The 26,927-nt window shown below is 39.5% G+C and overlaps 1 protein-coding gene across 1 annotated transcript; it reads left to right on the forward strand.

Moving 5' to 3' along the window:
* Positions 1 to 858: 858 nt before the first annotated feature.
* Positions 859 to 2,395, forward strand: LOC140802381 (CASP-like protein 2A1). Its single transcript, XM_073157928.1, has 3 exons — positions 859 to 1,185; positions 1,297 to 1,414; positions 1,909 to 2,395. The coding sequence occupies exons 1-3, from the start codon at positions 971 to 973 to the stop codon at positions 2,191 to 2,193; spliced, it is 618 nt and encodes a 205-aa protein (XP_073014029.1). The 5' UTR covers positions 859 to 970; the 3' UTR covers positions 2,194 to 2,395.
* Positions 2,396 to 26,927: the final 24,532 nt, after the last annotated feature.

Raw genomic sequence — 26,927 nt, forward strand, 5'->3', positions numbered from 1 at the left:
ATATCGCGAGTGGAGCTAATATGACTAAGTCGTATTAGAGAAAGGATAAATTAGTAAAAAAAATATATTTGAATTTGTAACTCGATAATAGGGAGGTCTATTTCTGTTAATTAAAAATTAAATTTTTTACTATAAATTACCCCGCAAAACAACATTAATTATGAATCTGTCCAAAAGAGCCACATGTTATGCTAGCAAAATGCAGGTGCATAGCACCGTTAGTCTGATGGCCCCTCGAGGCCAAAGACTGTTTTATGTCTGTAAAACATGGTTTCTTGATTCGTTGAATGAAGCGCTGGAACCCAATTTGAGTTCAACACTTGTCCAACTTGGCAGCAGATAATCTACCGCCACAGACGTAGGAATTTGCTGCATCTGGATACATGGCAGCCATTGGTAGTGTGGATGAGATGTTTCTGCGAATTGAATGCCTCCCCTAACACGTGGAGTCGCTGGAGCTGAGAGAAGTCGTCGGTTTCAGCACTGCTTGGGGAAACGGACCCTTACCCATACCCTTCGTAGAGGATTCCTTGCAGCAGGGTGCAGTAATTTGGTACAGCAGCTATATTTGAGCTTCTGAACTCGATTGCTGTATTGGCGACCAAATATACTGGCTGTGATTAATTTTCTGCACCAAGAGACGTAGAGGATCGGATGCCCTCTCCTTTTCTCCTTATCGTTGTCCCTCTTAATTTTCCCGTAATAAGTTCTTTCACCAAAAAAGAAAAATATTCCCGTAATAAATTTCTTTTCAAAACGATTTAAAAATCTTCCCGTAATAAATTCTCCTGCCAAACCCAACGCTCCCCCTTGCCCTCGTATTTATTGTGAGGGGTCCCTTCCCCCTAACTCTGTCACCATATATTAATAGCTCAACCTCACCAGAGCAGGTAGTGGTAAAGAAGGCAAGGTTTCTCCTTCCTCAGCCACTCCCTTCTCTCTCTAGTTCTTTTGTTCTTATCCGGCCGAGATGGCGAGTAAGATGGTGGAGGACAAGAAGAAGAAGACAGCAGGGAGCTCTGAAGAGGTGGAGGTTGCGGGCATAAGTAGTGGAATGAGGACGTTGGAGACGTTGCTGCGAGTGGTGCCCATGGGTCTTTGCCTTGCGGCTTTGGTGGTCACGCTCAAAAACTCCCAGAACAACGACTATGGTTCCGTTTCCTATTCCAACATAGGCGCCTTCAAGTCTGCTCATACCTTCTTCGAGTCCCTTGATAGATCTATATTCTTTTATAGCTCTTTTTTCTTTTGTTCTTTGGTTTTTTGACTGTTAAATTGTTTTTGATTCTGGATTAGGTACTTGGCGTATGCCAATGGTGTTTGTGCGGCCTACTCCCTTATATCTGCCTTTTATACTGCTATTCCTCGCTCCCCCACCTTGTCTAGGGCATGGATGGTCTTCTTCTTCGATCAGGTCTCTCTCTCTCTCTCTCTCTCTCTCTCTCTCTCTCTCTCTCTGTGTGTGTGTGTGTGTGTATGACAAATAAGTACACACAATTGCCACAGTAGTCATTCGTATGAACTTAGAGATTGGTCATCCTGCAATAGAGACAATCAGTTCAAGGAAAATCTAGTTTAAATATTTTGGAGTCGGTCTTTTCCCTTTATTTCCTCATGTAGTTCGACGGTAATACAAATCTAGTGGTTAGACGCAGCGTTGTTTCCGCACAAAGATAGCTATCTAAATTCCAGTCCGAATATGCATATGATGGTGCGCTTTCTATATAGTGGATAAGAGCGCCATTTTGGACTATCGACGATAATCTGACCATTAAAAATGTTTGTGTGGCTCAGTAATTACCATACAAAGTTATTGCTCTTATAGATAGTTGATCATACATATATAGTATTAGCTAGCAGAGCATGAAACAATACTAAAGTCGCGAAGTACCCTGCTTAAATCTACAGGTACTGACCTACGTGATCTTAGCGGCGGGCACAGTGTCGGTGGAGATCCTCTACCTTGCGTACAACGGAGACGCGGAGGTGACGTGGAGCAAGGAGTGTGGTGTATTCGACAAATTCTGCCACACGGCGACAAAGTCTGTCGGCATCACTTTCGGGGCGGTCGTGTGCTTCGTGCTGCTCTCCATCATCTCTTCTTTCCGTCTATTCAGCACCTACGAGGCTCCGATCTCTTTTGCCGGCAACAAGGGCGTGGAGGCGGCCGTCACGCCTTCCCTGCAGGCTTAGGTAATTGATCAAAAGATCTGTAAGAGATTATTACTAACGTTTGCTGGAGTGGAGAAACGAAATAATATTATATTGTTACGCTAGCTCTTTCGATTACGGTGATTGTGTATAAGGGAAAAGTAAAAGAAAAATGTGTGGTAGACGTAATATTTCTCCCCAAATAATGCTGTTACTAGTAATTTATTAGTGTTCTTACTCTTCATATTCCTCTATTCTTTACTATGGACTCAATTACAATTATGCCTTGCTAGAGAGGAAACTAGTGCATCTTCGTTTTAAGTCGCAGAGTAGATCGAGTGAACTGCCTGCACTCCTACTGGGCTGGGTTTTGACAATAAAACTACATTGCCTTCTGCATTATTCCCGGTTCCCCCACTGTGCTTTTGTGTACATGCAATTCAAATGCTGCAGTGTTTGACAATATATGGCACAAGGGACCAAATATTCGGTCAACTTCAAATAATAGTTATTGATATTCAACCATTACCCTTCGTTTCTCTTCAAAAGTTATCATCTTGTATCCCCCTTAGACTGCCACATTTTCTCAAATACCTATGTAGTCTACTCGCTCCCCATTCTTTGCGCATACCACATCGATCCGTAGAAACTGCTGGTGCGGGGTTCTCCATTGTGAAAGACTTTCAATAAATCCAATAAATAGGATCAGTTGAATCATGTAGATATAATTCTAGAGATATTCAAATAATATAAAAACTAACCTGAATTGATAGACATTGCCATTAATACCAAAAGGAAGATAAAGTAGATGGTTGAGAAATTCTAAGGGATAGGTTTTCACACTTTTCAGTTTCACACATAATGAGAATATGAACTGAATCGATATTTTATTAAAACCTCCTTCAGGGATCACAACCCAATAAGTTTTATCGTCATAAGCCCATTAACTGTGACATGGGCTTCTACACATTTAGAACCATATCAACTTAATTATATTTCTAAAGCTCAAAAATAAATTTAAACTTATAGATCACTTAAGTGGGCTTAACATTAATGACAGGCCCATATATATTTTATTAAACATATGAGCCTATTAATCAAATTATTAACACATTGTTTATTGCCCTCGATTGACCGACAACAAACCACCTTCCTTACAACCCCTTTATTGGAGACTAAACTACCAACGACAAAACTTGTGATCTTCTCTAATGCGGAACATCAAGCTGCATCACGTCACGTGGACCCTAAAAATTCCAAGGGGAGTGATCGAAAAAAATTTTAGTACACATTCAAGAAGTTGCATGCTTTATTGCTTGTGATCGGAGAAATAGATTCATTTTGCATTTATGAATTAAGTTTTGGCCCAAACTCGTATGCTTGATTTTAACACATTGGAACAAACATAATCTAATTCCAAGTTCTATGCTGAAAAATTTAAGCAAAACAAAACTTTCCTAAAACGAATAAAATCACATACTTTGAGGCCTTGATGCACCTCTAACCAAGGAAAGGTGATTAATTATTGAGGTAGGTTGACAATGCAAGGGAGGAGGCGCTCAAGGGTTTGCCCTAGGGCTTCCGGTGAAAGGAGGTAAGATTGAGAGAGAGAGGAAAGGAAATGATAATATTATTCATTGTCCATTTCTACTCTGTGTACAACTATATAAAGAGAGCTAAAGATAGGATGAGCTACAAGGCTAAACAAGCAACTATGATTCAACCCAACATAGGAAGGCAAAACAACAAGTGGGTCCACCGACTAGACAAGGATAAGTCCTAACTAACAAAAGCAACTGTTGAAGAAGAAGGGAGAAGAAGAAAACTTCCGCATGAAGCAATTGAAGCATGACAAGAGGAAGAAGCTATATATAAATAGCTTATTTGAAACAGTTAGCTAACAAACTAACAAACTATTTAAGACCAATAGCTATAGGACAGTTGTACAAGCTTAACAATAAGCTAACTAATTTTATCTTCAGTAGTTCTATTACTCCCCCTCAAGATGGACTTAGGATCATGAATGTTATAGATGGCCATCTTGCTTGGTAAAGGAAAAATAAGAGAAGCTGGCAGAGCCTTCGTAAAAACATTAGCAAGCTGATGATTAGTCCTAACAGGTAGAAGCTTCAAAAATCCTTTATAAAGTTTTTTCGAACAAAGTGACAATCGATCTCGATATGTTAGATCGCTCATGAAAAATAGGATTGGAAGCTATGTGAATAGCAGCTTGATTATCACAAAAGATGAGAATAGAAGTTGAAGACACAATCTGAAAGTTTTTTAGAAGTTGATGAAGCCAAACAAGCTCATTGGTTGTTGATACCAAAACTTCAAAAGAGCAAGAGAGAGTGGTTTGCTTCTTAGCTTTCTAAGAGACCAAAGAGTCTCCTAAGAAAAAATAAAATCCAGTAACTGACTTTTTAAAATCAAGGCAAGAACCCCAATAAGCATTAGAGAATGCTCAAAGTTGAAAAGAGGAAGATGGTGAAAATAACAAGCCTTGACCAGGAATGACATTTAGATACTGAAGAAGGTGACGGACAGTAGCAAGATGAGGCTGTCAAGGTTTGGACACAAATTGACTAAGCTTGTGAATTGCAAAAGTGAGATACGATCTTCCTTAAAAGCGGCAATCCGTAACCAGTTCTGCATAGAAATAAGGGCAAAAGTTTTAAGAGATATTCTGAGAGCTCTATCTGTTGGATTCTTGTGAAATTTTGATATGTTAATGGCTAGATATGGATATTGTCAGATCAGTGATCGAAAGTCAGGAAAGACTCACCTGTGGGATAAAGGTTTGAAGAGGTTTTGGAATCCGTGGGTGGAGGCACGGACTCCTAGGTGTTGGATTGAGGTGGTGGGGCGGCAATGATAGGGTGGCGCTAGAATGGATGGTGGTGGTAGAATGTTAGGAAATGTGAAGGTGGTTAGGGCGTCGATAGAGTGAATAGTAGGAATGGGCCGCTCTTAAAGGACTAGAGTGGTTGGCTGGTCAAGAGGGGGTTAAAAGTGGAGGAGCCGAAGTGATGGCTACTGTCGTGGGAAGAGAGAACGAGAGAGAAGAAGAAGAGAGCTAGGGCAAAAGAGAGATCAATTCTTTCAATAATCCAATCGGTGTGCACAACAATATTATATAGATGGCTACCGCCCATCTGATTGGACTCGTAAGTACTTAAAAACAAATTGTGTTAGGTTTTTAATTGTTAGCAATTGTGTACAAAATATTCTAAGTGTATTTTTATATGTATATAAGCTTTATACAAGTCTAGAATATCTCTAGTTTGAAGAATTGCAAGATTTTTGGAGAAAAGCTATTCAGTTCACACCGCGTTTGAACGCGGGTACTGCGTTCACACAAACCGAGAGCTGCGTTCACAAACGCGTTCGAACATGGGTATTGCGTTCACACAGACCAAGAGCTACGTTCACAAACGCGTTCGAACGTGGGTACATGCGTTCACACAAACCGAGAGCTGTGTTCACAAACGCGTTCGAACGCAACCTGAAGAATTCAAGCTGTCGCGTTCGAATGCACTCGGGCCCGTTCGAACGCACCTGAGATCAAGTCAGGCTGTTCGAACACACCCGGGCCGCGTTCGAACGTACCAACAAAGTTTGAAAATCTTGGATTCTCGTGAGTTCGGATAAGACTTGAATTTGGCTCTATCTTGGAGATCATATATAAGGATTGTGATACCCTATCTCTAAGGGGTTTGAAGAATCATTATTGAAGGAGACTTCTTGAGGCTACATTGGTTCTTCAACTTACAAGGTTCTACTCATCTATAAAACTTAATCTTTCGTCTTAAGGGCTATCTAGACGAAAGATCAATCTCGAGGGTTACTGAGGTTGGACTTCAATCATGAGAAGCAGTGAATCGTGGGTTCTAGCGAGCAAGATTGTGAGAGGAACAAAGTCGTTGGGATCGATGGGTTGTTTTGTGAGTTAGTCTTGTAACTGCTACTATACTAGTGATTAGTTTTCATCCGAGTTTGTATTCGTGGTTTTTTTTCCGTTTGAGATTTTCCACGTTAAAATCTTGGCGTTCATCTATGCTTTCATTTTTAATATTTCTTCAGAGTTTTATTTAAGCGAACGAGTGATATCATTGCCTAGTATTTAGATATATACTTGTGTCTAGGGTTTTTTAAATAGTACTAATATATGGACTAAAATGCAATAAGCAAATAACAAAAAATAAAATAAAATAATTTAGAAATCCAATCCCCATGTGCTCGGTTGATGTGGGTGCTCATCACACTATTTGATGGTTACACTAGTGTAACCACCTAACCTTAAAAAAAATTTGGGCACAACTTGGGGCACACTATTTGATGGTTACACACCCCCTACTGCCATTACTGCAGCCAATCAGCTGCAACTGGCTAGCTGTGGTGGGCCTTACCGCCGCCGCTAGCCCTGCTCCCCACCGCCTCTCTCTCTATCATTTTCTCCTCCTCGTCAACCTCTCTCTCTCTATCTCTTAGAACGCCAGCACATTTGGAAGCCCGTCGCCACCCTCCTCTCTCTTCTTCTCTCACCTTTTCTCCCTCTCTCTTTTTTCCTCTTCGGCTCGAGTTTGTCAAAACTGAGCTGCCAACTGGCCAGCAGCGGCCAAGCCCCTCCCCGCCGACCCGATTCCTCTCCCTCTCCTCTCCCTCTCCCTCTCCTCTCCTTCTCCTCTTCTTTCTCTTCTCTTCTTCCTTCTCTTCTTTTCTTCCTTCTCTTCTTCCTTCTCTTCTGTTCTTCCTTCTCAATTCTTCTCCTCCTAGCTATAATAGTGCTGGGCTCGACCCAGCAATGTAGCAGTGTTATTCTTTGTATTTTATTTATTTATTTCCTTAGTTAATGCAAATAAATTATATAGACTTTAATTACTTTAATAATATATATTCATCAATATTTAGGTGGACGGAGAAGGCAACGGTGGCATTCAAGGAGTTAAAAACAGTCATGACATCGAAACCTGTTCTAGCTCTTTTGGACTTCACTAAAGAATTCTAGTCGAGTGTGATGCATTGGGGATCGACATAGGAATTGTGCTCATGTAGGGGCCACACTCATAGCCTTTCTAAGCAAGGCTTTGTCAACTAAATGTTAGCAATTATCGACGTATGAAAGGGAGATGCTTGTCATCCTATACATGGTGACGAAATGGAGGCCCTATTTGATTGGTCGGTGGTTCATCATTAAAATCAAGTAACAATTAGCTAATAGTTTGCTTGCAGAAGAGCTAGAAAATAAATTGGCGTTTGAATGCCCTCAAGGCCGTTCAAACGTCCGACGATGAGGAACTCTAGTTTAGGTAGTTTAATTAAGTGTTTTTTCTTATATTAGGCAATAAGATTTGAATCTATTCAACCCTATTGCCAAGTCTAGTCGAATCAGGGAGCCTTACGAGTGGCAAAATTTGACCCGTCTTGATAACTCGGCTCTTAGTTGGGTTTGGGTTTAGTCTAATTGGGTTCGAGTCATAAATGGGTCAACCCGCATAACTCGTTTAATAATCGAGTCATTTTTAGGTTTATACTACTGGACCGTTTGAAACGTTTAAGTATACGGGTCGGGTCGAGTCAGATCGGATCAACTCGTCATATTATGTATAAAAAGTAACTAAAAAACCCAAAGTTCCTATACCTAACCCAGAGGGAAATCAAATTTTGCCCCTATCTCTCCTATAATGCCCCCGCCCGGCACGGGCACGTGCATGCCCATGTGCCCACAAGGCACGCGAGGTGTATGCGACAGGTCGGGCGGGGCCCATCACGCGCAGATACTCTCCTATGCACATACAATCATGACATCATCAAATACTACCTGCTAACATATCCATGCTCACATAATTCAACAACATATAAAATATACTATTAACCAAATAAACCTGTTATCATGTGAATATCCAAGTCCACAATAATATAAACTAGATCACTAATTAATCTAGCAGGACCTACACAAGCCACAACAAACCATCAAGGTACAACTAAACAACTAATACAAGAGTACACTATAGTCTAACCTATATTATACCAATTATCATCTATACAATAAAGTACAAATATAAAATAATGGTACAACTCAATATCTGATTAAACTATCTTCTATACCATATCGCGTCTATAGCTCACCTCATCTTTCTAAAATATCTCTTTGGAATGTCTCGAGTCGGTATCATGTACCATATTATCTGTGGGGGTTAGAAAAGAAATAAGAAGAGCGATGAGTAAAAGGCTCAATGAATAGACCTTACCCGGAATCAGTGATGTGAAAAGAGAGTAAATCATGTATTGGATAATATGAATCAGAAAGCAGCATGATGCCATATATGAGCATGTGTATATGTATCCTCAATTACATATATATGAATGAAATCAATTCTCATGAATGAGCCTATTATAGCCTCAACCAAAAATATATCACATGATGAAATTATCATATAATATCACCGAATATAACAACATATCATGTATAACAATTATGATCTCATAATACTAGTCATATCAATGATGATTCATGATGCATGCCAACCACTAGATAATCGTATATGTCAGAGCCAGATATAATCCACATATCTCTCACTATCATAATCATCTGTCTTAACTCTGAATATCATCCATAATGTTGGACTACGATACCCGGCCCCAAACTCGATACACATCATGTCACAAGCTCAGAGCATACCCTGTCATACGCTAAGAGTATCTCTGTTAAATAAATCATATCTGCCATATGCTAAGGGTATCTCTGTAGATAAATCATACCATGCCATACACTAAGGGTATCTCAGAAGAAAGTAATCATACCCTACAGTTAGGTTTTTATTTGTTGGCAATTATGTACAAAATATTCTAAGTGTATTTTTTCATGTATATGAGCTTTACACAAGTCTAGAACATCTCTGGTTTGAAGAATTGCAAGATTATTGGAGAAAAGCCGTCGAGTTCACACCGCATTCACAAACGCGTTCGAACGCGGGTATCTGCGTTCACACAGATAGAGAGCCGCGTTCACAAACACGTTCGAACGCGGGTACTGCGTTCACACAGACAGAGAGGCGCGTTCACAAACGCGTTCGACACGCAGAGCGCGTTCACAAACGCGTTCACGCGGTGCTGCGTTCACACGGGCGAGCCGCGTTCACAAACGCGTTCGAACGCGAGTGCTGCGTTCACACAAACAGAGAGCCGCGTTCACAAACGCGTTCGAACGCGGGTACTGCGTTCACACAGACAGAGAGCCGCGTTCACAAACGCGTTCGAATGCGGGTACTGCGTTCACACAGACAGAGAGGCGCGTTCACAAACGCGTTCGAACGCGGGTTAGTTATTGTTATTAGGGCTTGTTGGCTAGCCTCTATAAAGGTGTGGATGGCAGCCAAATTCATTATGCATTATATTATATTTTATTTTATTATATTTTTATTCCAGTTGTAGTTCGAATCTGCAAATGATGTAAATACAAAAAATATAGATCAGGGAGTTACAGATCGATTTCACTTTGTTTCGTAATTTTATGACTACAAGAGAATATTTGGTGAATATTTTCTCTCAGTTGCGCGAACTGCTTCTTATAATAAATTCAGATCTTGAAGGAATCGTTCCGTAGCCTTATCAGTTTTGTCCATGCTAGCAGCATTGCTAATAGAGAAGAGGTTTCTTTTCTTTTGTAGTATAGTACATCTAATTTATGTATGGCATTTGTTTGTAGAATAATTGGTCAACATCTCTGTGGTGCAAGGGGTTGAATCCCATGTCAAGCTAGGCATTCTCTTAGTTCCAACCCACTGGTTGTTGTTCACACTAAAAGAATTGACATGCTTCCGGAGGGACATCTCTTCCTCTACATTTCCTAGGCTTCCATTGGCTTGAACTGGTAATCAACTACTAAACCATTATACTGATAGGGTTGTTTGAAGTCGATGCTCACTGAGGCTTTCTCAACATTGCCAAGTAAGGCCGGTGATATGTTAAGAAGCACTGAAGCGGCATCCACCATGCACTTTGATTATGATGGCAATTCAAAAGGCAAAACACCAAACTGGTAGGTATTTCTAAACTTGGTACATGAGGAATTGATGTCTTGCTATTAATTAGGTTAATGGATTTGTAAGACAAAGCATCAAATGAAGGATGAGTGATATTGTTGAGCTGCTGTTGATGCTGCATGTTGTTGTTGCTGTAGAATAGCATACTAGACCTAGCTTCTCTTGTGCATGAGACATTCTCTTAGCTGAACTATCTCCTTGGTGCAGTCTTTGAGACTGAGAAAATGCCTTGTTCATTGGTCTCAAGTAAGGGAGATACCCATGAATGAGATAGTGCTCTTTGTAGCTTTCCCAAAAGGCTTAATGTTACTATTTACTTATTTCAAACTATATATAATTTATAATGGACTGTAAACTTTATACTTGTTCTAATTGTCACGGGATTGTTACATTTGAGAGTTAAAAAACTTGTATGAATTTGTTCTAAATTTTATTCCATACAATTTGTTGTACGATTTGGGCTTAAGAGTTGGAAGTTTGTTTAAACTTCAAACTTTGTTATATAGACTTTTGTTACGGTGAATTATTAGAATTATAATTTTGATGTTGTGTGAGGTTATTTTATTTGTATGATAAATCAATATATATTGAATTTTATATATGATTTATTAAACAGGTTAGACGGGTCATGTTAACCTGTCGGGTTAACACGGCCCATTTATTAAACAGGTTAGACAGATTGTGTTGTGTTACCCATTAAATAATCGGGTGGCGCCCTTAGCGCATGCTAGCCCCCCCAGCTCGGCATGAGGCCAGCCATGTCGTGCCAAGACTATTGATTTTGAAATTTTTTTTAGGATAGGTTGTTACATCATGGCATACTCTTTTCCTTCATTTCATTCCTTGAGGAGCTAAGACATGCAGGTGCATCTGAACCAAATCTTATGAGGTTATTATAGGAGGTGTTGGACGATCCGAAGCACTATTCAGAGTTAGAGAATCGAGGCGGTTTGTTCCTGGACCATAGGTGCATTCGGATGCCCTCAAACAAAGGGTTACGACAGAAACTATTGGAGCACTTCAACCAAACTCTAGAGGCAGACCATGAGGGAGTTTTGAGGACTTACAGGAGGTTGTCATAGAGCTGCACATGACTGGGGCTAAGACGTGACGTGAGGGACTTCGTCTGTGCATGTGAAACCTGTCAATGAGTGAAATCTTCAACCTTGATGCTAGGAGGATTGTTGCAGCCTCTACTTATATCGGATCATGTATGGGAAGATATTTCTATAGATTTCATAAAAGGTCTTCTGCTGGTACATGATTACTCTATTATTCTTTTAGTGGTTGACAAGTTAAGCAAGTACGCATATTTTTTAGCGCTATTGCACTCATTTTCAGCCAAGTCTGTGGTTGAAATTTTTGTTTGAGATGTCACTAGACTCCATGGCATGCCACGCACGATCGTCTCCAACTGTGAGCATGTGTTTATCAGCGATTTTTAGAATGAGTTTTTCATGTTACATGGGACACAATTAGACCTCAGTTTGGCCTATCATCCATAGACTGATGGCCAAACCACCATAGAAGTATTGGCATTAGACCCTTTGAGGTGGTCAATGGATGAGTGGTGCCGACATTATGCACTTATGATCCGGTAGCTTCGTCAGATCGGACCGAGGTGGACTTAGCATTGATGGATCGTAATGCTACTTTGAGGGGGTTGCGTGCACACTTGAAGCTTGCTCAAAACCGCGTGAAGTAAGTCTTCGATCGCAGCCAAAGGGACCAGGAGTTTGAGGTCAGTAGTTGGGTGTTCGTGCGAGTGCAACAATATCATCAGGTGACATTGCGCCCAGTATGAAACAATAAGTTGTCCCATCACTATTTTGGGCTTGGCAAACCATCTAATGAGGCAACATAGGAACTAAAAGACCGATATGATGGAACGATTTCCCAACTTCACACCTTGAGGGGCAAGGTCGAGGAAGCATAGTGGGCTGACATGATATAGTTTCCTAGCCACTTATTATTTTCCTTGCTTTGGTTTTCTAGTAGTTATTTACTTATTTACTAAAAAATAAGGATTTCTGGCTAGGGTGTTCGAATGCTAGGAAAGCTGTTTGAACACGGCATTCGAATGATTGCATAGCGTTCGCAAATTTTGAGAGCCTATTTTAGGTATTTGAATGGCTTTTCGAGGGCATTTAGACGGGCAACGAAAGAACTCGCCTAGAGTATTTATTTTTTATTTTTTAGTCTTTTGTTATCTTATTTTCTTTTGAGTCATTAGTTAGTAGAGTGGGACGACATGACCTGGGTTAGGCCAACCAAGTTGTAGGTAACCACCTATAAATAGTTATGGTACGCACCTGATTAGACATATTTGGAAATTGAATAAATTCTTCTTCTTATTCATCTATCTTCTCCCTCAACCTCTCTCAATCTAGCCAACCACCATTGCAGGTTGAGCTTCTCCCCCTTCCGTCTAGTCGCCTTCTCAACCCTAAGAAACAACCCACTTCTCCCTCTTCTTCTTTTCCTTGCGTAGCACCCCGACCTACCTTACATCTCCATTAATCCACCTATACCAACACTAACTGAGTTCCACCTCCACCATCACTCAGCCATGACTTCACCAATCCATTCTGATAAATTTGATCCTCCATCCCGAATCTATCAAACCCCATGACATTATTGCAATCTATCCTTTGAATCTCAAGGACCCTCTTAACCTTGAAGATTCAAGGTAGACCTAACTTCCAAATTAGAGGCCGGATCGCAAATCAAAGGACATATTTGGACTCGCATCACTCGAGGGAGTAGGAAGAGACTAACCGATCACTGTTCGGGGGATGAATCGTATCATGGGCTCATATGGTTGAGCCTATTTATCTAGTTTAGTTTTTGCATTTTTTTTGGCAGTTGCCTTGTTAGTTGAGCCATGAACTCAAGTACCTACTAAATATAGACTCAACTTGTTAATTGATTCATTGAGTATTGTCAAGTCGATTAATTATTTGATACATTTAGTTAGGATTTTTTCTTATTGCATTAGTTATATATTTGCCTTAAAATAAAATTCTTGTAAGTCGCGTTCGAACACAAGAGGGATCAAGTTCAAACACCCTTGCGAATGCCTACATCAGGTTTGCAAATACAGAGAATGCATAATGTGCATTCGAACGCGATCGGGCACATTCGAACGCGGTTAGGCACGTTCGAATGCCTGCATCGCGTTCGCACATATAGAGAACGCCTTTTGTGCATTCAAACGTGATCGGCGGGAATCTTATAGAATTAGGGTTACTTATTATTTTAGGACTTGTTGGCTAGCTTTTATATATATGTGGATGACAGTCAAATTCATTATGCTATTGGAATATTGATTTCTTGCTTCTCTATCATCTATCTACTCTAAATCTCCCTCCTCCTTTTTTACCATCCTTCCACCTCTATTGTTGGCAAGGTTTCTCATAACTTATAATCTCCCTCGACTGTCGAGCCACCCCTCTTCTTTGGGATCTTGACCACTTTGTTCCCATCGTCTATATCCCTTAATCACATCCACCATCCACCTCCATCTCTATACCCATCCATAACCCTAACATCCACTCCACCCGTCACCACCACCATCACCCACGTTATTCTATATTTTCGTCTAAGTTGTAGTTCGAATCTTTGAAGAGCGTAAATATGAAAGTTGTAGATCAGGAAGTTATACTTGAATCCACTTAGTTTGGTAATTTTCTAAATACCAGATAATATTTGATGAATATTTTTCCATGGTTGCACGGACTAATTTTTGTACTATATCCAAATCTTAAAGGAATCGTTTCATAGCCGATCTTTTGTTACAAGAACCCGTCAAAGTGGTATCAGAGCTTATCATTATTTTAGTCGAGTCATGAGATGTCTTTTGAACCTGAGTTCGCGTCATGCTAGTCTAGATGTATTAGTTGATCGAGTCCTAATCATAGTCAGTTTAGGATTTGCCTCTATAAATATGTGGACGACACCCTAATTTCATCATTATTTGATTATTAGAGCATTGTCATCCCCTACCACTCTCTCATTTCTATCTCTAGTTGTTGGCTTTTCTACCTTCTCCCTCCCTGTCAATCGCGTCATCACTCCATTGGTTCGGTCTCTCCTAACTTCTAGACCCCCCTCTTCTATATCCTTAAGTCCTCATTCTTCTTTTAATTTCTCTATGATCGTCCTAACCTCTTCACCATCCCTAATCTTCCACCACTATCATCACTACTAGCACCACCTTATCAATGTTGGCCTACCACCACCATAACTCACCTAATATCCGTGCCACCACCCATGGATCCTAACTTTTGGACGGACATAATCTCGTAGTCCGATTGATACACCTTGTTAGAGTCTTTTCTTATTACATTAGTTATTTATTTTTATTAAAATAAAATTCCTGTAGGTCGCGTTCGAACGTAGCCTGCATCAGGTTTGCAAAAACAGAGAACATGAAATGCTCATTCGAACGCAGTCGGGCGTGTTTGAATGTCACGTTCGAATGCCTACATTGCGTTCACATCGACAGAGAATGCTTTTTGTGCATTCGAACGCGATCGGGCGTGTTTGAATGCGATCGGCGGGATTTTACTAGGATTAGGGTTAATTATTGTTATTAGGGTTTGTTGGGTGACATTTCTAAAAGGGCAGAACAAACTTGACGAGATTCTAAAGGCTCAGATCTCTGGAAAAGACAGGTATGGTATTGGATACACTACTAATTCAAATAATTATAAAACTGTCTTCGTTTCTGTAGGTATACAAAAGGAAGAATATATGAAGTCATCAACTGCATTTACAAAGCAATCATGGATGAATGCTTCTAAACTGAAGGTGAATCTACAAACTGGTGAATCGTTAACGACACCAAAGGTAAACTTTAGTCACACTCCTTGACAAAAGGTGAGTAGAAAATAGTTTGTTCCGACATGCTATCATTGCGGCATTCTAGGGCATATTCGACCTCATTGCAAATATTTGCAAAAACTTAGAACTGCTTTCATTTATGGGATAAAAACAAAGGCCATATGGGTCAAGAAAAGTGATTTGAAATGTTATGTTGTTCATACAGCCATGAAAGCTTTAAATTCTGATTTGTGGTATTTAGACAGTGGCTGTTCAAGACATATGTCGGGTGACAAGTCGTTATTTTCTAATCTTATAAAACATGAAGGGGGAGTTGTGACATTCGGAGATGGTAATTCATCCAAGGTAATAGGTAAAGGAAAGTAAGTTCTCTGGGGGTTCCTATTTTTGAAAATGTTCTTTATGTTAAGGGCTTGAAAGCAAAATTTCTGAGTATCAGTCAATTTTGTGATGAAGATTATGAGGTAAAATTCTCCAAAAATGATTGTACTATTCTAGATCATAGTGGTAATGTTATATGTTATGGATCTAAAACATCTGATAATTGCTATGTTGTTAGAACGTCACATAAACTGAAATGTAACAGTGCCTCTTTCGACATTGCAGATCTTTGGCATCAACACCTTGGACATGTGAATCACAAGGAATTATTTACTCTGTCAAAACAAGAAGTGGTAAGAGGAATACCTAAGATGAAAGAAATGTCAAAAAGAGTGTGCGGTTCGTGTCAAATTGGAAAACAAATTCAGATCTCACACAAGAAGGTAAATGCAGCTACCACCGACCGTGTGCTTCAATTAGTTCACATGGACTTGATGGGTCCAACAAAAATGGAAAGTCTTGGAGGTAAACGCTATATATTTTTAATGGTCGATGATTACTCCAGATATACCTAGGTTGCCTTTCTACGTGAGAAGTCTGAAACCTTTGAAGTTTTTAAATCACTATGCTTAAAATTGCAGAATGAAAAATCTACAACCCTAGTTAGGATTCGTTCTGATCATGGTAGATAATTTGAAAATGAAAATTTTTCTATATTTTGCGATTCTCTTGGTATTCAACATGAGTTTTCAGCTCCTATAACTCCACAACAGAATGGGATTGTTGAAAGAAAGAACCGAGTTGTGCAGAAAATGGCTAGGGTTATGCTTCACGCTAAAAATGTTACTCAAAGGTTTTGGGCGGAGGCGGTCAATACAACGGTACATGTGATAAATCGTGTTTATCTAAGACCAGGTACAAAAATGACTGCTTATGAAATCTGGAAAGGTAAGAAACCTAGTGTTAAATATTTTCGAGTTTTTGGTAATAAATGTTATATCTTGCGTGATCGAGAATATTTGACTAAATTTGACACTAGAAGTAACGAAGGCATCTTCTTGGAGTATTCGAATAATAGTAGAGCATACAGAGTATTTAATCTTGACACTTCTACTGTTATGGAATCTGCTAATGTTATGATAGATGAATCCACGGCTGATTTAACTGAAGCTACTCCTATTTCTATTTCTGCAGATACATATGACGAAGAAATAGGAGAGGAGCTTGATCTAGAAATTGAGAATCAGGACGAGGACAAAGTTGAAATGAACAAAGATGACTGCAACGTACCGAAACCATCTGCCAGAGTGAAATCAAATCATCCACTGTGACAAGTTATCAGAGACGTGAATGAACCAATTAAGACAAGACGACAAATTCAAAGTGTGGTATCATTTACTTATTATACATCTTCTTTTGAACCTAAAATTGTGAAGGAAGCATTATTAGACGATTCTTGGGTTAATGTTATGCATGAGGAATTAGAGCAATTTTCTAGGAATAATATTTGGTATTTAGTTCCTAGACCTAAGAATGTAAACGTCATTGGAACAAAATGGATTTATAAGAATAAAAGTGATGAACATGGCAATATAGTTCGAAATAAAGCTAGACTCGTAGCACAGGGATATACTCAGGTTGAGGGTATAGATTTTAATGAGACATTTGCTCCTGTTGCTAGATTAGAATCTATTTGTATACTGTTTGCTATTGCTTGTCACTTAAAATTTAAATTGTTTCAAATGGATGTGAAAAGTGCTTTCTTGAATGGTACTCTGAATGAAGATGTTTATGTGGAACAACCGAAAGGGTTCGAAGATAAAAAATTTCCTTGTCATGTGTTTAAACTGAAAAAGGCCCTCTACGGGCTAAAACAAGCTCCAAGAGCTTGGTATGAGAAGTTGACCACATTTTTAGTGGATACGGGGTTCACTCGAGGGGGAGTGGACAAGACATTGTTCATTAGACGGTCAAACAAGAGTTTAGTTGTGGCACAAATATATATGGATGACATTGTCTTCGGGGCAACGAGTCGATCATTAGCTAAGGAGTTTGCAGATCTTATGCATAGTCATTTTGAGATGAGCATGATGGGTGAGTTGAAGTTCTTTTTGGGACTTCAAATTACTCAGGTGGAAAGAGGGATATTTATCGCTCAAACCAAGTATGCTAAGGATCTTGTGACTAAATTCGGTTTAGAAAATGCAAAACATGATAGAACTCCTATGTGTACAACTACCAAACTAGGTAAAGATATTTCAGGAAAAAGTGTTGATCAGACACTGTATAGGAGCATGATTGGTAGTCTTTTGTACTTAACTGCTAGTAGACTAGACATTGTATTTAGTGTCGGTGTGTGTGCTAGGTTTCTGTCTGAATCTAAGGAGACACATTTGTTTGCTGTGAAACGTATTATATAATATGTCGGTGGCACAGTTGACTTAGGTATCTAGTTTACGTATGACTCGGGAGCTACCATATCTGGATACACGGATTCTAATTGGGCAGGTTCATGTGATGATAGAAAAAGTACCTCAGGTGGATGTTTTTATATTGGAAACGATTTGGTTGCTTGGCACAGTAAGAAACAAAACTCGATATCTTTATCTACTGTGGAGGCCGAGTAAATTGCAGCGGAAAGTTGTTGTTTTCAATTACTATAGATGAAACAGATGGTCAAAGATTATGGCATTGAACAAGATACTATGATGCTTTATTGTGACAACATGAGTGCTATTAATATTTCGAAAAATCCTGTTCAACACTCGCGTCAGAGATTTGAGTATCTTCGTACTTCTTTAGGGATTTGTGCTTTGGATTGATTTTTTTTTGGTTTGGTTTGCGTGTTTCTTTTTTTATTATTTCTTTTCGTTTCTTTTTAGGTTTTCTTTACTCTCAACTTTTCTTTGGTTTTAGTTTCAGATTTGTCAAGAGTTTTTGTCATAAAAAATTTTTGATGCACTCCTGGATTCAATAATATACTCTTAATATATAAATATGATTTTTCTCTTGATTATGAGTTTTGATAGTCAATTCTATCATCTTGTAGTATATGGTATCATTTTTGATTTGTTCACTCTTTCGACTTTTATGATAATTAAACTAAATTTAATGCACTCATTACGTGTGTATATTCTTGAGTGAGCATGACATCATGAAATTTTTTTTAAATAGCTCACTATTGACGTTGATTTGCACAGTTTGACCTCATGCTTAGTCATCACAAATGTGTTCATAAAAGATCAATGAAAAGGGCTACAATGAGTTTGTGTGAAAGCCATCTTGTTTAGAGTCCAGTTTGACTTAGTACATTGCTTGCAAATTAAATAAATTTTTTAATATTTGTGAATATCTTCTTGCACATTGTTTGATATGTACTACAAGAAAAGGGCTACCTATTCATGTGTGAAAGACATCATTGCACCTATATGGTTTATGTATAAAAATAAATAATACAGGACAAATTCCTGTTCGGTCATGGAGAATAAGTCGAAAAGTGCAAATTTAAATACTAAGTCGGTTTGACTATTGTGTTATATCATTGTTTAAATAGGAAAGTTTATTTAAGAAGAATGTTTCATGTTATCTATGCTCACCTTGCATATGTATATTGTTATGATCAATCAATATTAATTTAATTTTGAGTGATGCATTAGAATTGATTATAATATGCTTTTGATGACTTGATTGATCTATGTATGACTTATTTCATTCGATTGTCATATTCTATGTCTTTAATCTATTTTGAATGTTTAGAGGTGCATCTCCAAAATATTTCTTTTGATTTTTTCTTAGATTTTTTACTTAAAAAAAAGGGCGTTCGAATGCAAATTTTTGAGTTCAAGCGCGGTGACTAGCGCGTTCGAATGCGCAGACTCGTGCGTTCGAACGCACTCGAGGATTCTTTATATATTGCGTCTGAACCTAAGGGTTTTCATCTTCCATCTTCCAAACCCTAGAAACCCTTCATTTTCTCCCTCTCAAATCTTCAAAATCTTGGCATTTTTCATCAAATTTCTCACCACAAACCCTTTTAAAGAGTAGTTCTCTGGATCTAGCGTCTTTCGGCCGAATTTCTTAGTTTTTCTTCACTTTTGCGAGGTATGATCATCCATCAATTTTCCTATTTTTTATTCAATTAAGTCTCTTGATCTCGATTGATTTCGTGCATTTTCGAGTTTTGATCACGTTAAAGTTACTATCTTGATGTTTCTTGTGTGATTGAACGTGATATCTTAGCGTTTTCAAGTGGATGATGGATTTCATTTAGGGCCTTCATGGTTTCTTACATCTTTTTTTTCTTGCTATCTTTTTGTTTGCTTTGGGCATGTATTGAATCTTGCAACTTGTTTCTTTCTCAAGAATGCCTAGAAAAGCTGTAGTTTCCAAGAAACCTAGGCCACCTTTCTCACCTACTTTGGCTCCCAAGTTTTCGACATCTACGGCTGCAGGGCGTTACAAACATAATTTTGGCACCTATCCTGTTATATTTGAACGACCCGTGGTCATTTCCGATTTTTCTTCTTTGGGGATAGAACATATATTTACTGAGCGAGGATGGTTATCGGTGTGTGGGATGAGCGGGACTGCTTATGTGAAAGTTGTTCGGGAATTTTTTAGCAATGCCACGGTCTTAGACCGCTGTATACATTCTACTATTCGTTGGGTGTCTGTATACTTGGACTCAGATGTTATTCGCGCTAAACTTCATCTTCCTGATGGTGAGTTCCATTATCCAACGTCTGCTCAACTTCTAGATGTTAATGAATATGCTGGCACTGTACTGATCAAAGGGGAACGTTGGAAGGGAAACATGATGCCGCATGCGAAGCTGACATCCGTGGCTCGCATGCTTCACCTGTTTTGTCTGTACAACGTCACCCCCAAGACTCAACATTCAAGTATTAGTCTGGATTGTGCATTCCTTCTTCATGCAATGTTATTTGGAGTCTCGGTTGATTTGGCTGCGGTGATCTATGATTCAATACTCACAGCTGCACAGAAAGAAGCACCTCGTGAGGGGTTACCGTTTGGCATCTTTATTACAAATTTGTGCACTCAGAGTGGGGTGCGTGTGGATGCTTCGGAACCTTCTCTTACTTCGGCACAAACCGTTGGATCGGATTACTCTTAAGCGGAGTCAAGCTCACGACCAGTCGTCTCCTCTCAAGCCGTCCTCTTCCACCGCTGGTCGCTCATCGCACCTCGACAGTTCTGATGATAGCTCTGACGGTGACACATCTCACTCTGAGGGGGAGTTACCACAGTACTCTGACCATTTCGATCAGCTTAGTACTCAAGTGCAGGATCTCCATTCAGCAGTGAATGATTTACGAGCTGAGCAAGCTCGTCAGGGGACTGTACTTGACTCTGTGTTGACGATTCTTCAGCGTCAGTTTCCTCCGAGTTCCTAGTCTTTGGCATTTGTGTCAAAAAGGGTGAGAGTGTCTACATGTCTAGGTGTGTAGGGGGAGTATGTAATAGGGGGAGTTTATTAGAGTCTTTTTGTCTTTCTAACCTTGCTTATAACTTTGCTTTGAGGAATTGTGAACTTTGTCTATTTAAGTACTTTTGAACTTATGCTCCATTGATAACTTGTGTTTCGATTGTTTATTCATTTCAAGTTATTTTCACTTGATCTTGGATTGGTATATGTTTATTTGCAGGGATTGATGTGCAAAATATTCTAGTCTTGCTGATTGCTCAATTTGAAATCTTTGTAATATCTTATAACCTAGGTGTTTTGTCACAAATTGCCAAAGGGGGAGATTATTAGGTTTTTATTTGTTGGCAATTGTGTACAAAATATTCTAAGTGTATTTTTTAATGTATATGAGCTTTACACAAGTCTAGAATATCTTTGGTTTGAAGAATTGCAAGATTATTGGAGAAAAGCCGTTGAGTTCACACCGCGTTCACAAACGCGTTCGAACGCGGAATCTGCGTTCACACATACAGAGAGCCGCATTTACAAACGCGTTCGAACACGGAATCTGCGTTCACACTGACAGAGAGCCGCGTTCACAAACGTGTTCAAATGCGGGTACTGCGTTCACACAGACCGAGAGCTGCATTCACAAACGCGTTCGAACGCAACCTAAAGAATTCAAGTTGTCGCGTTCGAACGCACTCGTGCCCGTTCGAACGCACCTAAGATCAAGTCATGCCATTCGAACGCACCCGGGCCGCGTTCGAACGCACCAATGAAGTTTGATAAAATTGGACTTTCGTGAGTACGGATAAGACTTGGATTTGGCTGTATCTTGGAAATTATATATAAGGATTGTGATGCCCTATCTCTAGGGTGGTTGAAGAAGCATTATTGAAGGAGACTTTTTGAGGCTACATCGGTTCTTTAACTAACAAGGTTCCACTCATCAACAAAAGTTAATCTTTCGTCTTAAGGGCTATCTAGACAAAAGATCAATCTCGATGGTTACTGAGGTTGGACTTCAATCACGAGAAGTAGTGAATCGTGGGTTCTAGCGAGCAAGACTGAGAGGAACAAAGTCGTTTGGATCAACGGGTTGTTTTGTGAGTCAGTCTTGTAACTGCTACTATTCTAGTAATTGGTTTTGATTCGAGTTTGGATCCGTGGTTTTTTCCCGTTTAGGTTTTTCCACGTTAAAATCTTGGCGTTCATCTCTTCTTTCGTTCTTAATATTTCTATGGACTTGTACTTAAGTGAACGAGTGTTATCATTGCCTAGTATTTAGATACATACTTGTGTCTAGGGGTTTTTCACGATGATTACTAGAGCGGTGTTGATGGGCCTACGACTGGGGTCCTTAGTCTGATGGCCATAGACAACCGGTCATATGCAACGTCGTCACGCATGTATGGGCGATAATACTGCGAGATGACTAGTCCCCTTCGATTTTATGATGCTTTGTGAGATATGTTATTGTGACTCAGTTTCTGTGTGGATTTCTATATAAATTGAGCTATAATGATAATAGTTAATTAAAGTCATAATGTACACTTTCCGTGACATGTTATTGGTTTGCATTTCTATTTATCATGTAATATTTTTAGATTATTATTGGATTTTACTTGTTGGGCTCCGTGCTCACCGCCATTTTGATGGAAATATTTTAGAGCTGATTACGGAGGATACGGATATTGAGGAGTAGCAGACTCATTCCTCTATTTTAGTATTTGTTTATTCTATTATTTCTAGTTGGACTTAGCTCCTGCGAGGGTATTTATGTTTTAAAACTTGTGTTGGACTTGTATTCCTAGAGGCTTGTTGAGGCCTGTGATATTGTAACTTTGGATTATTTGTTGAATTATTATGGTATTTCTAGATTTATCCAGATACTTTGTGGGATTATTTCACTAACAAGTCACGTGAGGAAACCGTGATTTTTGGAAGTGGGTGTTTTATTTAGAATAAAAGAAATATCTTACTAACAAGCTTCATCTTCAACCTTAAGAAAATTAGAAATTTATTTTAGTAATTAATAACTAAAATTAAATAAAAATAAACATAAGATTTAACACTAGAGAGTTTTATATCAAATACATTTTTCAAAAACCATTAAACTCCAAATCCAAAAACAAGAGATTACGCTAAAAATAAGAATATGAACTTTGATGACTTACAAAGATTGAAAATTTCTTTGAATGAGCTATATTGTTACCAATTGAGTTAAAATAATTATAAGTTTAAATGCTGAACTTTATATTATAAGTCTTCTTAAAAAAACTGAATAAGAAGTACCCCAGTAAAGACATTCCTTTCTAACACTCAACCCCTCTATTATAAACTTCTTAGACAAAATGTGGTGGCAAAGATGATACACCTTGTTAGAGTCTTTTCTTATTACATTAGTTGTTTATATTCATTAAAATAAAATTTCTGTAGGTCGCATTCGAACGCAAAAGAGGTCGCATTCAAATGCCCTTGCGAACGCCTGTATCAAGTTTGAAAAACAGAGAACGTGAAATATGTGTTCAAATGATGTCGGGCTCGTTTGAACGCTTGCATCACGTTCATATCGATAGAGAATATTTTTTGTGCATTCAATCGCTATCGAGTACGTTCAAACGCAATCGGCAAGAGACCACTAGAATTAGGATTAATTATTGTTATTAAGGCTTATTGGCAAGAGACCACTATTATCATCCATAACCCTATCATCCACTCCCCACTCCACCCGTCACAACATCATCATCTATACTATATCGTATTTTTGTCCCAATTGCAGTTCGAATCTGTGAAGGACATAAATATGAAAAATGTAGATCAGGGAGTTATAGATCGGGTCCACTTTGTTTTGTAATTTTCTATCTACAGGAAAATATTTGGTGAATATTGTCCTTCAATTGTGCAGACTGCTTCCTGCAATAAATTCAGATATTGAAGGAATTGTTTCGTAACCTATGAAAAGATCTTAGTCAATAAGCTAAAAATCTACTGCATTAGGTGGGTAATTTGCTTGGCTGAAAATTGCTGCTTAAATAAGAATTTGAAATATGTTTGCTACTACAATTATTGTTGAATTAATGCTAAAAATTTGCCGCATAGGTGAAGGTTCCTTGCTAAACTTTTGTAGCTTGATAGAGATTTGGTTGCTAAAAATAGCTAAGTAGAAGAGGATGCGAAAAATCTGCAGCCCGATTGAGACATGATTATTGAAAATTTCTTGCCTAATAGAAAAGGAAGGAATTTTGACCCGTTCTAATTTAGACAATGAAGAAAATGATTAGTGGATCTTGATTTGACTTAAACATGACATGAAAGATGTTATGTACCATATTTGAACCGATCTGGACTTAAGAAAATTGTGATATTTTTAGAGATTTAGCCTCATAAATTAGGATTCTAATGGCTTTCACTTCACATGAATTGGAGATCAGGATGAGAAGATATAATTAAAATAGTAGAGGGAGGTCAGAATTGGACAGATTGATAATTATCCAACGTTGCAATAGTCATCAGAGGGTGATGGACGACCAAGGTGGGGTGGTGGTGGACGGGCGTATAGTATGACGTCTCCTAGTTAAGAATGGTGGCTAAGGTTTGGAAGCTCGAAAGACACTAAACTAAAATTCATTCGACGATCCTAATCAACACATGTCCACTCCTATTTATAGGAGTAAAAATCCTAGAAAATTGGATCCATATATAGATTATTCGCTTCATTTGAAATGTAAAGCAATAAGATAAAACTAACTAACTAACTCAATTTGACTAGACTTGACTCAACCGTCTCGACTAACTTAACCCACATGGTCGGATCGTAACAATAGATTTGCCTGAGTTGGTTAGTATTGACTAATTAACTTAAGTGGCTATGCCCAAATCTAGTTTAAGCTCAAATTTGACCATATTTAGTGATTAAATAAGATTTGCCTAATCAAAAGTCTACATATAACTAAAACATATTAGTTAGTTAAAATAAAATATTAATAGTTAATAATTTGGGCATAACAAACATGATATAAATTTAACAAGAAGTGCACCACAAAATTTATAGTGGCGCCCTAATATACTTAGTCGACCTAGCTTGATTAGCTTAGGTCCAACCAACTCAGCCAAACCCTAATGCAGCAAATCAAAGGATTAGTTGTGCACCACACAGGATTTGGTAGTTACCTAAACTGACTCAACTAGCCAACATGATAGACTCAAGTCAATCGGTACATAAAAGTAATCGGGCAAGATTGCCATGCATATAACCTAAGATCTATTAACAAATTAAAACAACTAAAACTGATGCAAAAATTAAAGATAACTAGATAGGGCAGTTTGAGATGCCCTTGACTTTCAACCGTCGTCTTCGCATTGATACGATTCGGACTTCACCGATGTCGTCTCGAGCATGGATTCACTCTAGGAGTGTTTTTATTTCATGTTTTAGTGTTTAATTTCCATTAAAATAAGTTTTCTGTTAGTTGCGTTCGAACGCGGGTGGAGTGAGTTCGAACGCGGTGAAGAGAATGTACTGTGCGTTCGAACGCGGTGCGTTCGAACGCACTGTGAATGCCTGCATCACGTTCGCAAATACCGACAGGCGCGTTCGAACGCTTGCATCGCGTTCGCAAATCCAGAAGAGCGAACTCGGTGCGTTCGAACGCGGTCGGGCGAGTTCGAACGCGGTCGACGAAAATTGTGTTTTTAGGGTTAATTTGAGTTGTTAGTTAGCCTATAAAAGGATGTGGTAGGCAACCAAATTGATTATTGATTATTGAGATTGAGTTTTGCCTTGCCTCCTTCGTCTTCTTCGCTCCCGTTCTCTCAATCCCCAGTGACGGCGCTTCTAACCTCCCTCGTCCGGCTAATCACCCTAGTCCTATAGGGGTGGCCCTCTTCTCCCCCTTCGTCCAATCTATCCAACACTTGCCCTAATCCTTCCATCAACCACAACCCTTCCACCATCACTTTTCACCGTTGCCACCACATTAACGCCGGTCCACCTTCAACCACCATTACCTAGGATCACGTGCCTCCATCCACGGATCCAAAATAGACCATCTGTCCTTTGTCCACAAATCGGACGATATCTCGAGATCCCCACATCCGATTCGCCTGCAACTAGATTTGTTGGAAAGCTCTTTTCTGGGGCTACAATATATAGTTTCACATCGATCCGACGGCGGCATATTTTGGGATCTTATTTCAAAGTTCCGTGCCAGATCTAGTCCAGAACAAGAATTGGAAGAGATCGACCCTTCACCAAAAAGGCGAGATCGTATCAAGCTGGTATCAGAGCTCCATAGCCAGAGGCGTGATCGTACCAAGCTGGTATCAGAGCCACCGTTCCTCAGACAAGCACTTCCAATGACGACAACCAGATCCATGGCTGCACGGCGAGATGATGAAGAAGAGATTCTCCCAATAGAGGAGGGAGAAACGATTGCAGGGACTTCCACCCGTGGAATCGCCCGATCTAATCAGAACACGGAAGAACCTAGCGTTCAAGCCGTGTTGAGGTCTCTTTCAGAGCAAATGGCCATCAACAACAAGATGATGATGGAGATGATGCGGGAACTACGGGCGACAAGGGAAGCAATGGCGAACGGGAAAGCACCATCGACCCCACGACGCGAGTCCACCCCCTTTAACCCACTGCCACCAGTTCAGCCTTTGCAACCACAAGAGTCGCTGCTACCACCACCCTATGGGCATAGGCAAGCAAGGATGGTTACGCCAGGTCCAGTTGCAGGTGAACCCATCCGACGGGTGAACCACTATGGAGACCGCCTTGGAGATAAAGATCCGTGGGCGGGTCAATACGATCCGGAACCACGGCAAGTTAATCAAAACCGAAGGAGGGATCATCAACCCTTCATGGTGCATCCTCCCCCGGTTAGACAAGGACATGATCCGGAATGAGACAATGGCATCCGTGGACAAGTCGTGCGTCTCAAATTCCCCAAGTTCAAAGGTGGCGACCCGATCGATTGGTTGTATAGGGCGGAGCAATTCTTTGCATACCAAGGAACGGCGGAAGAGTACAAGGTGACGCTTGCGAGCTTCCACCTTGAAGATGCGGAGCTTCATTGGTTTCGAGCAGCCAATGCCACTGAGGCTATCGAAACTTGGGCTGAATTTTGCGC

Source organism: Typha latifolia, chromosome 1 (assembly GCF_019914945.1).
Source record: "Typha latifolia isolate L0001 chromosome 1, TyphaL0001v2, whole genome shotgun sequence".
NCBI classification, from domain to species: Eukaryota; Viridiplantae; Streptophyta; class Magnoliopsida; order Poales; family Typhaceae; genus Typha; species Typha latifolia.

What these genes read in the sequence shown, in the direction of transcription:
- LOC140802381 (XM_073157928.1), top strand. Translation starts at nt 971, where the DNA reads ATGGCGAGTAAGATGGTGGAGGACAAGAAGAAGAAGACAGCAGGGAGC. An exon ending in TCCAACATAGGCGCCTTCAA is followed by an intron (nt 1,186 to 1,296) that starts GTCTGCTCATAC and finishes ATTCTGGATTAG; the next exon opens with GTACTTGGCGTATGCCAATG. An exon ending in TGGTCTTCTTCTTCGATCAG is followed by an intron (nt 1,415 to 1,908) that starts GTCTCTCTCTCT and finishes TTAAATCTACAG; the next exon opens with GTACTGACCTACGTGATCTT.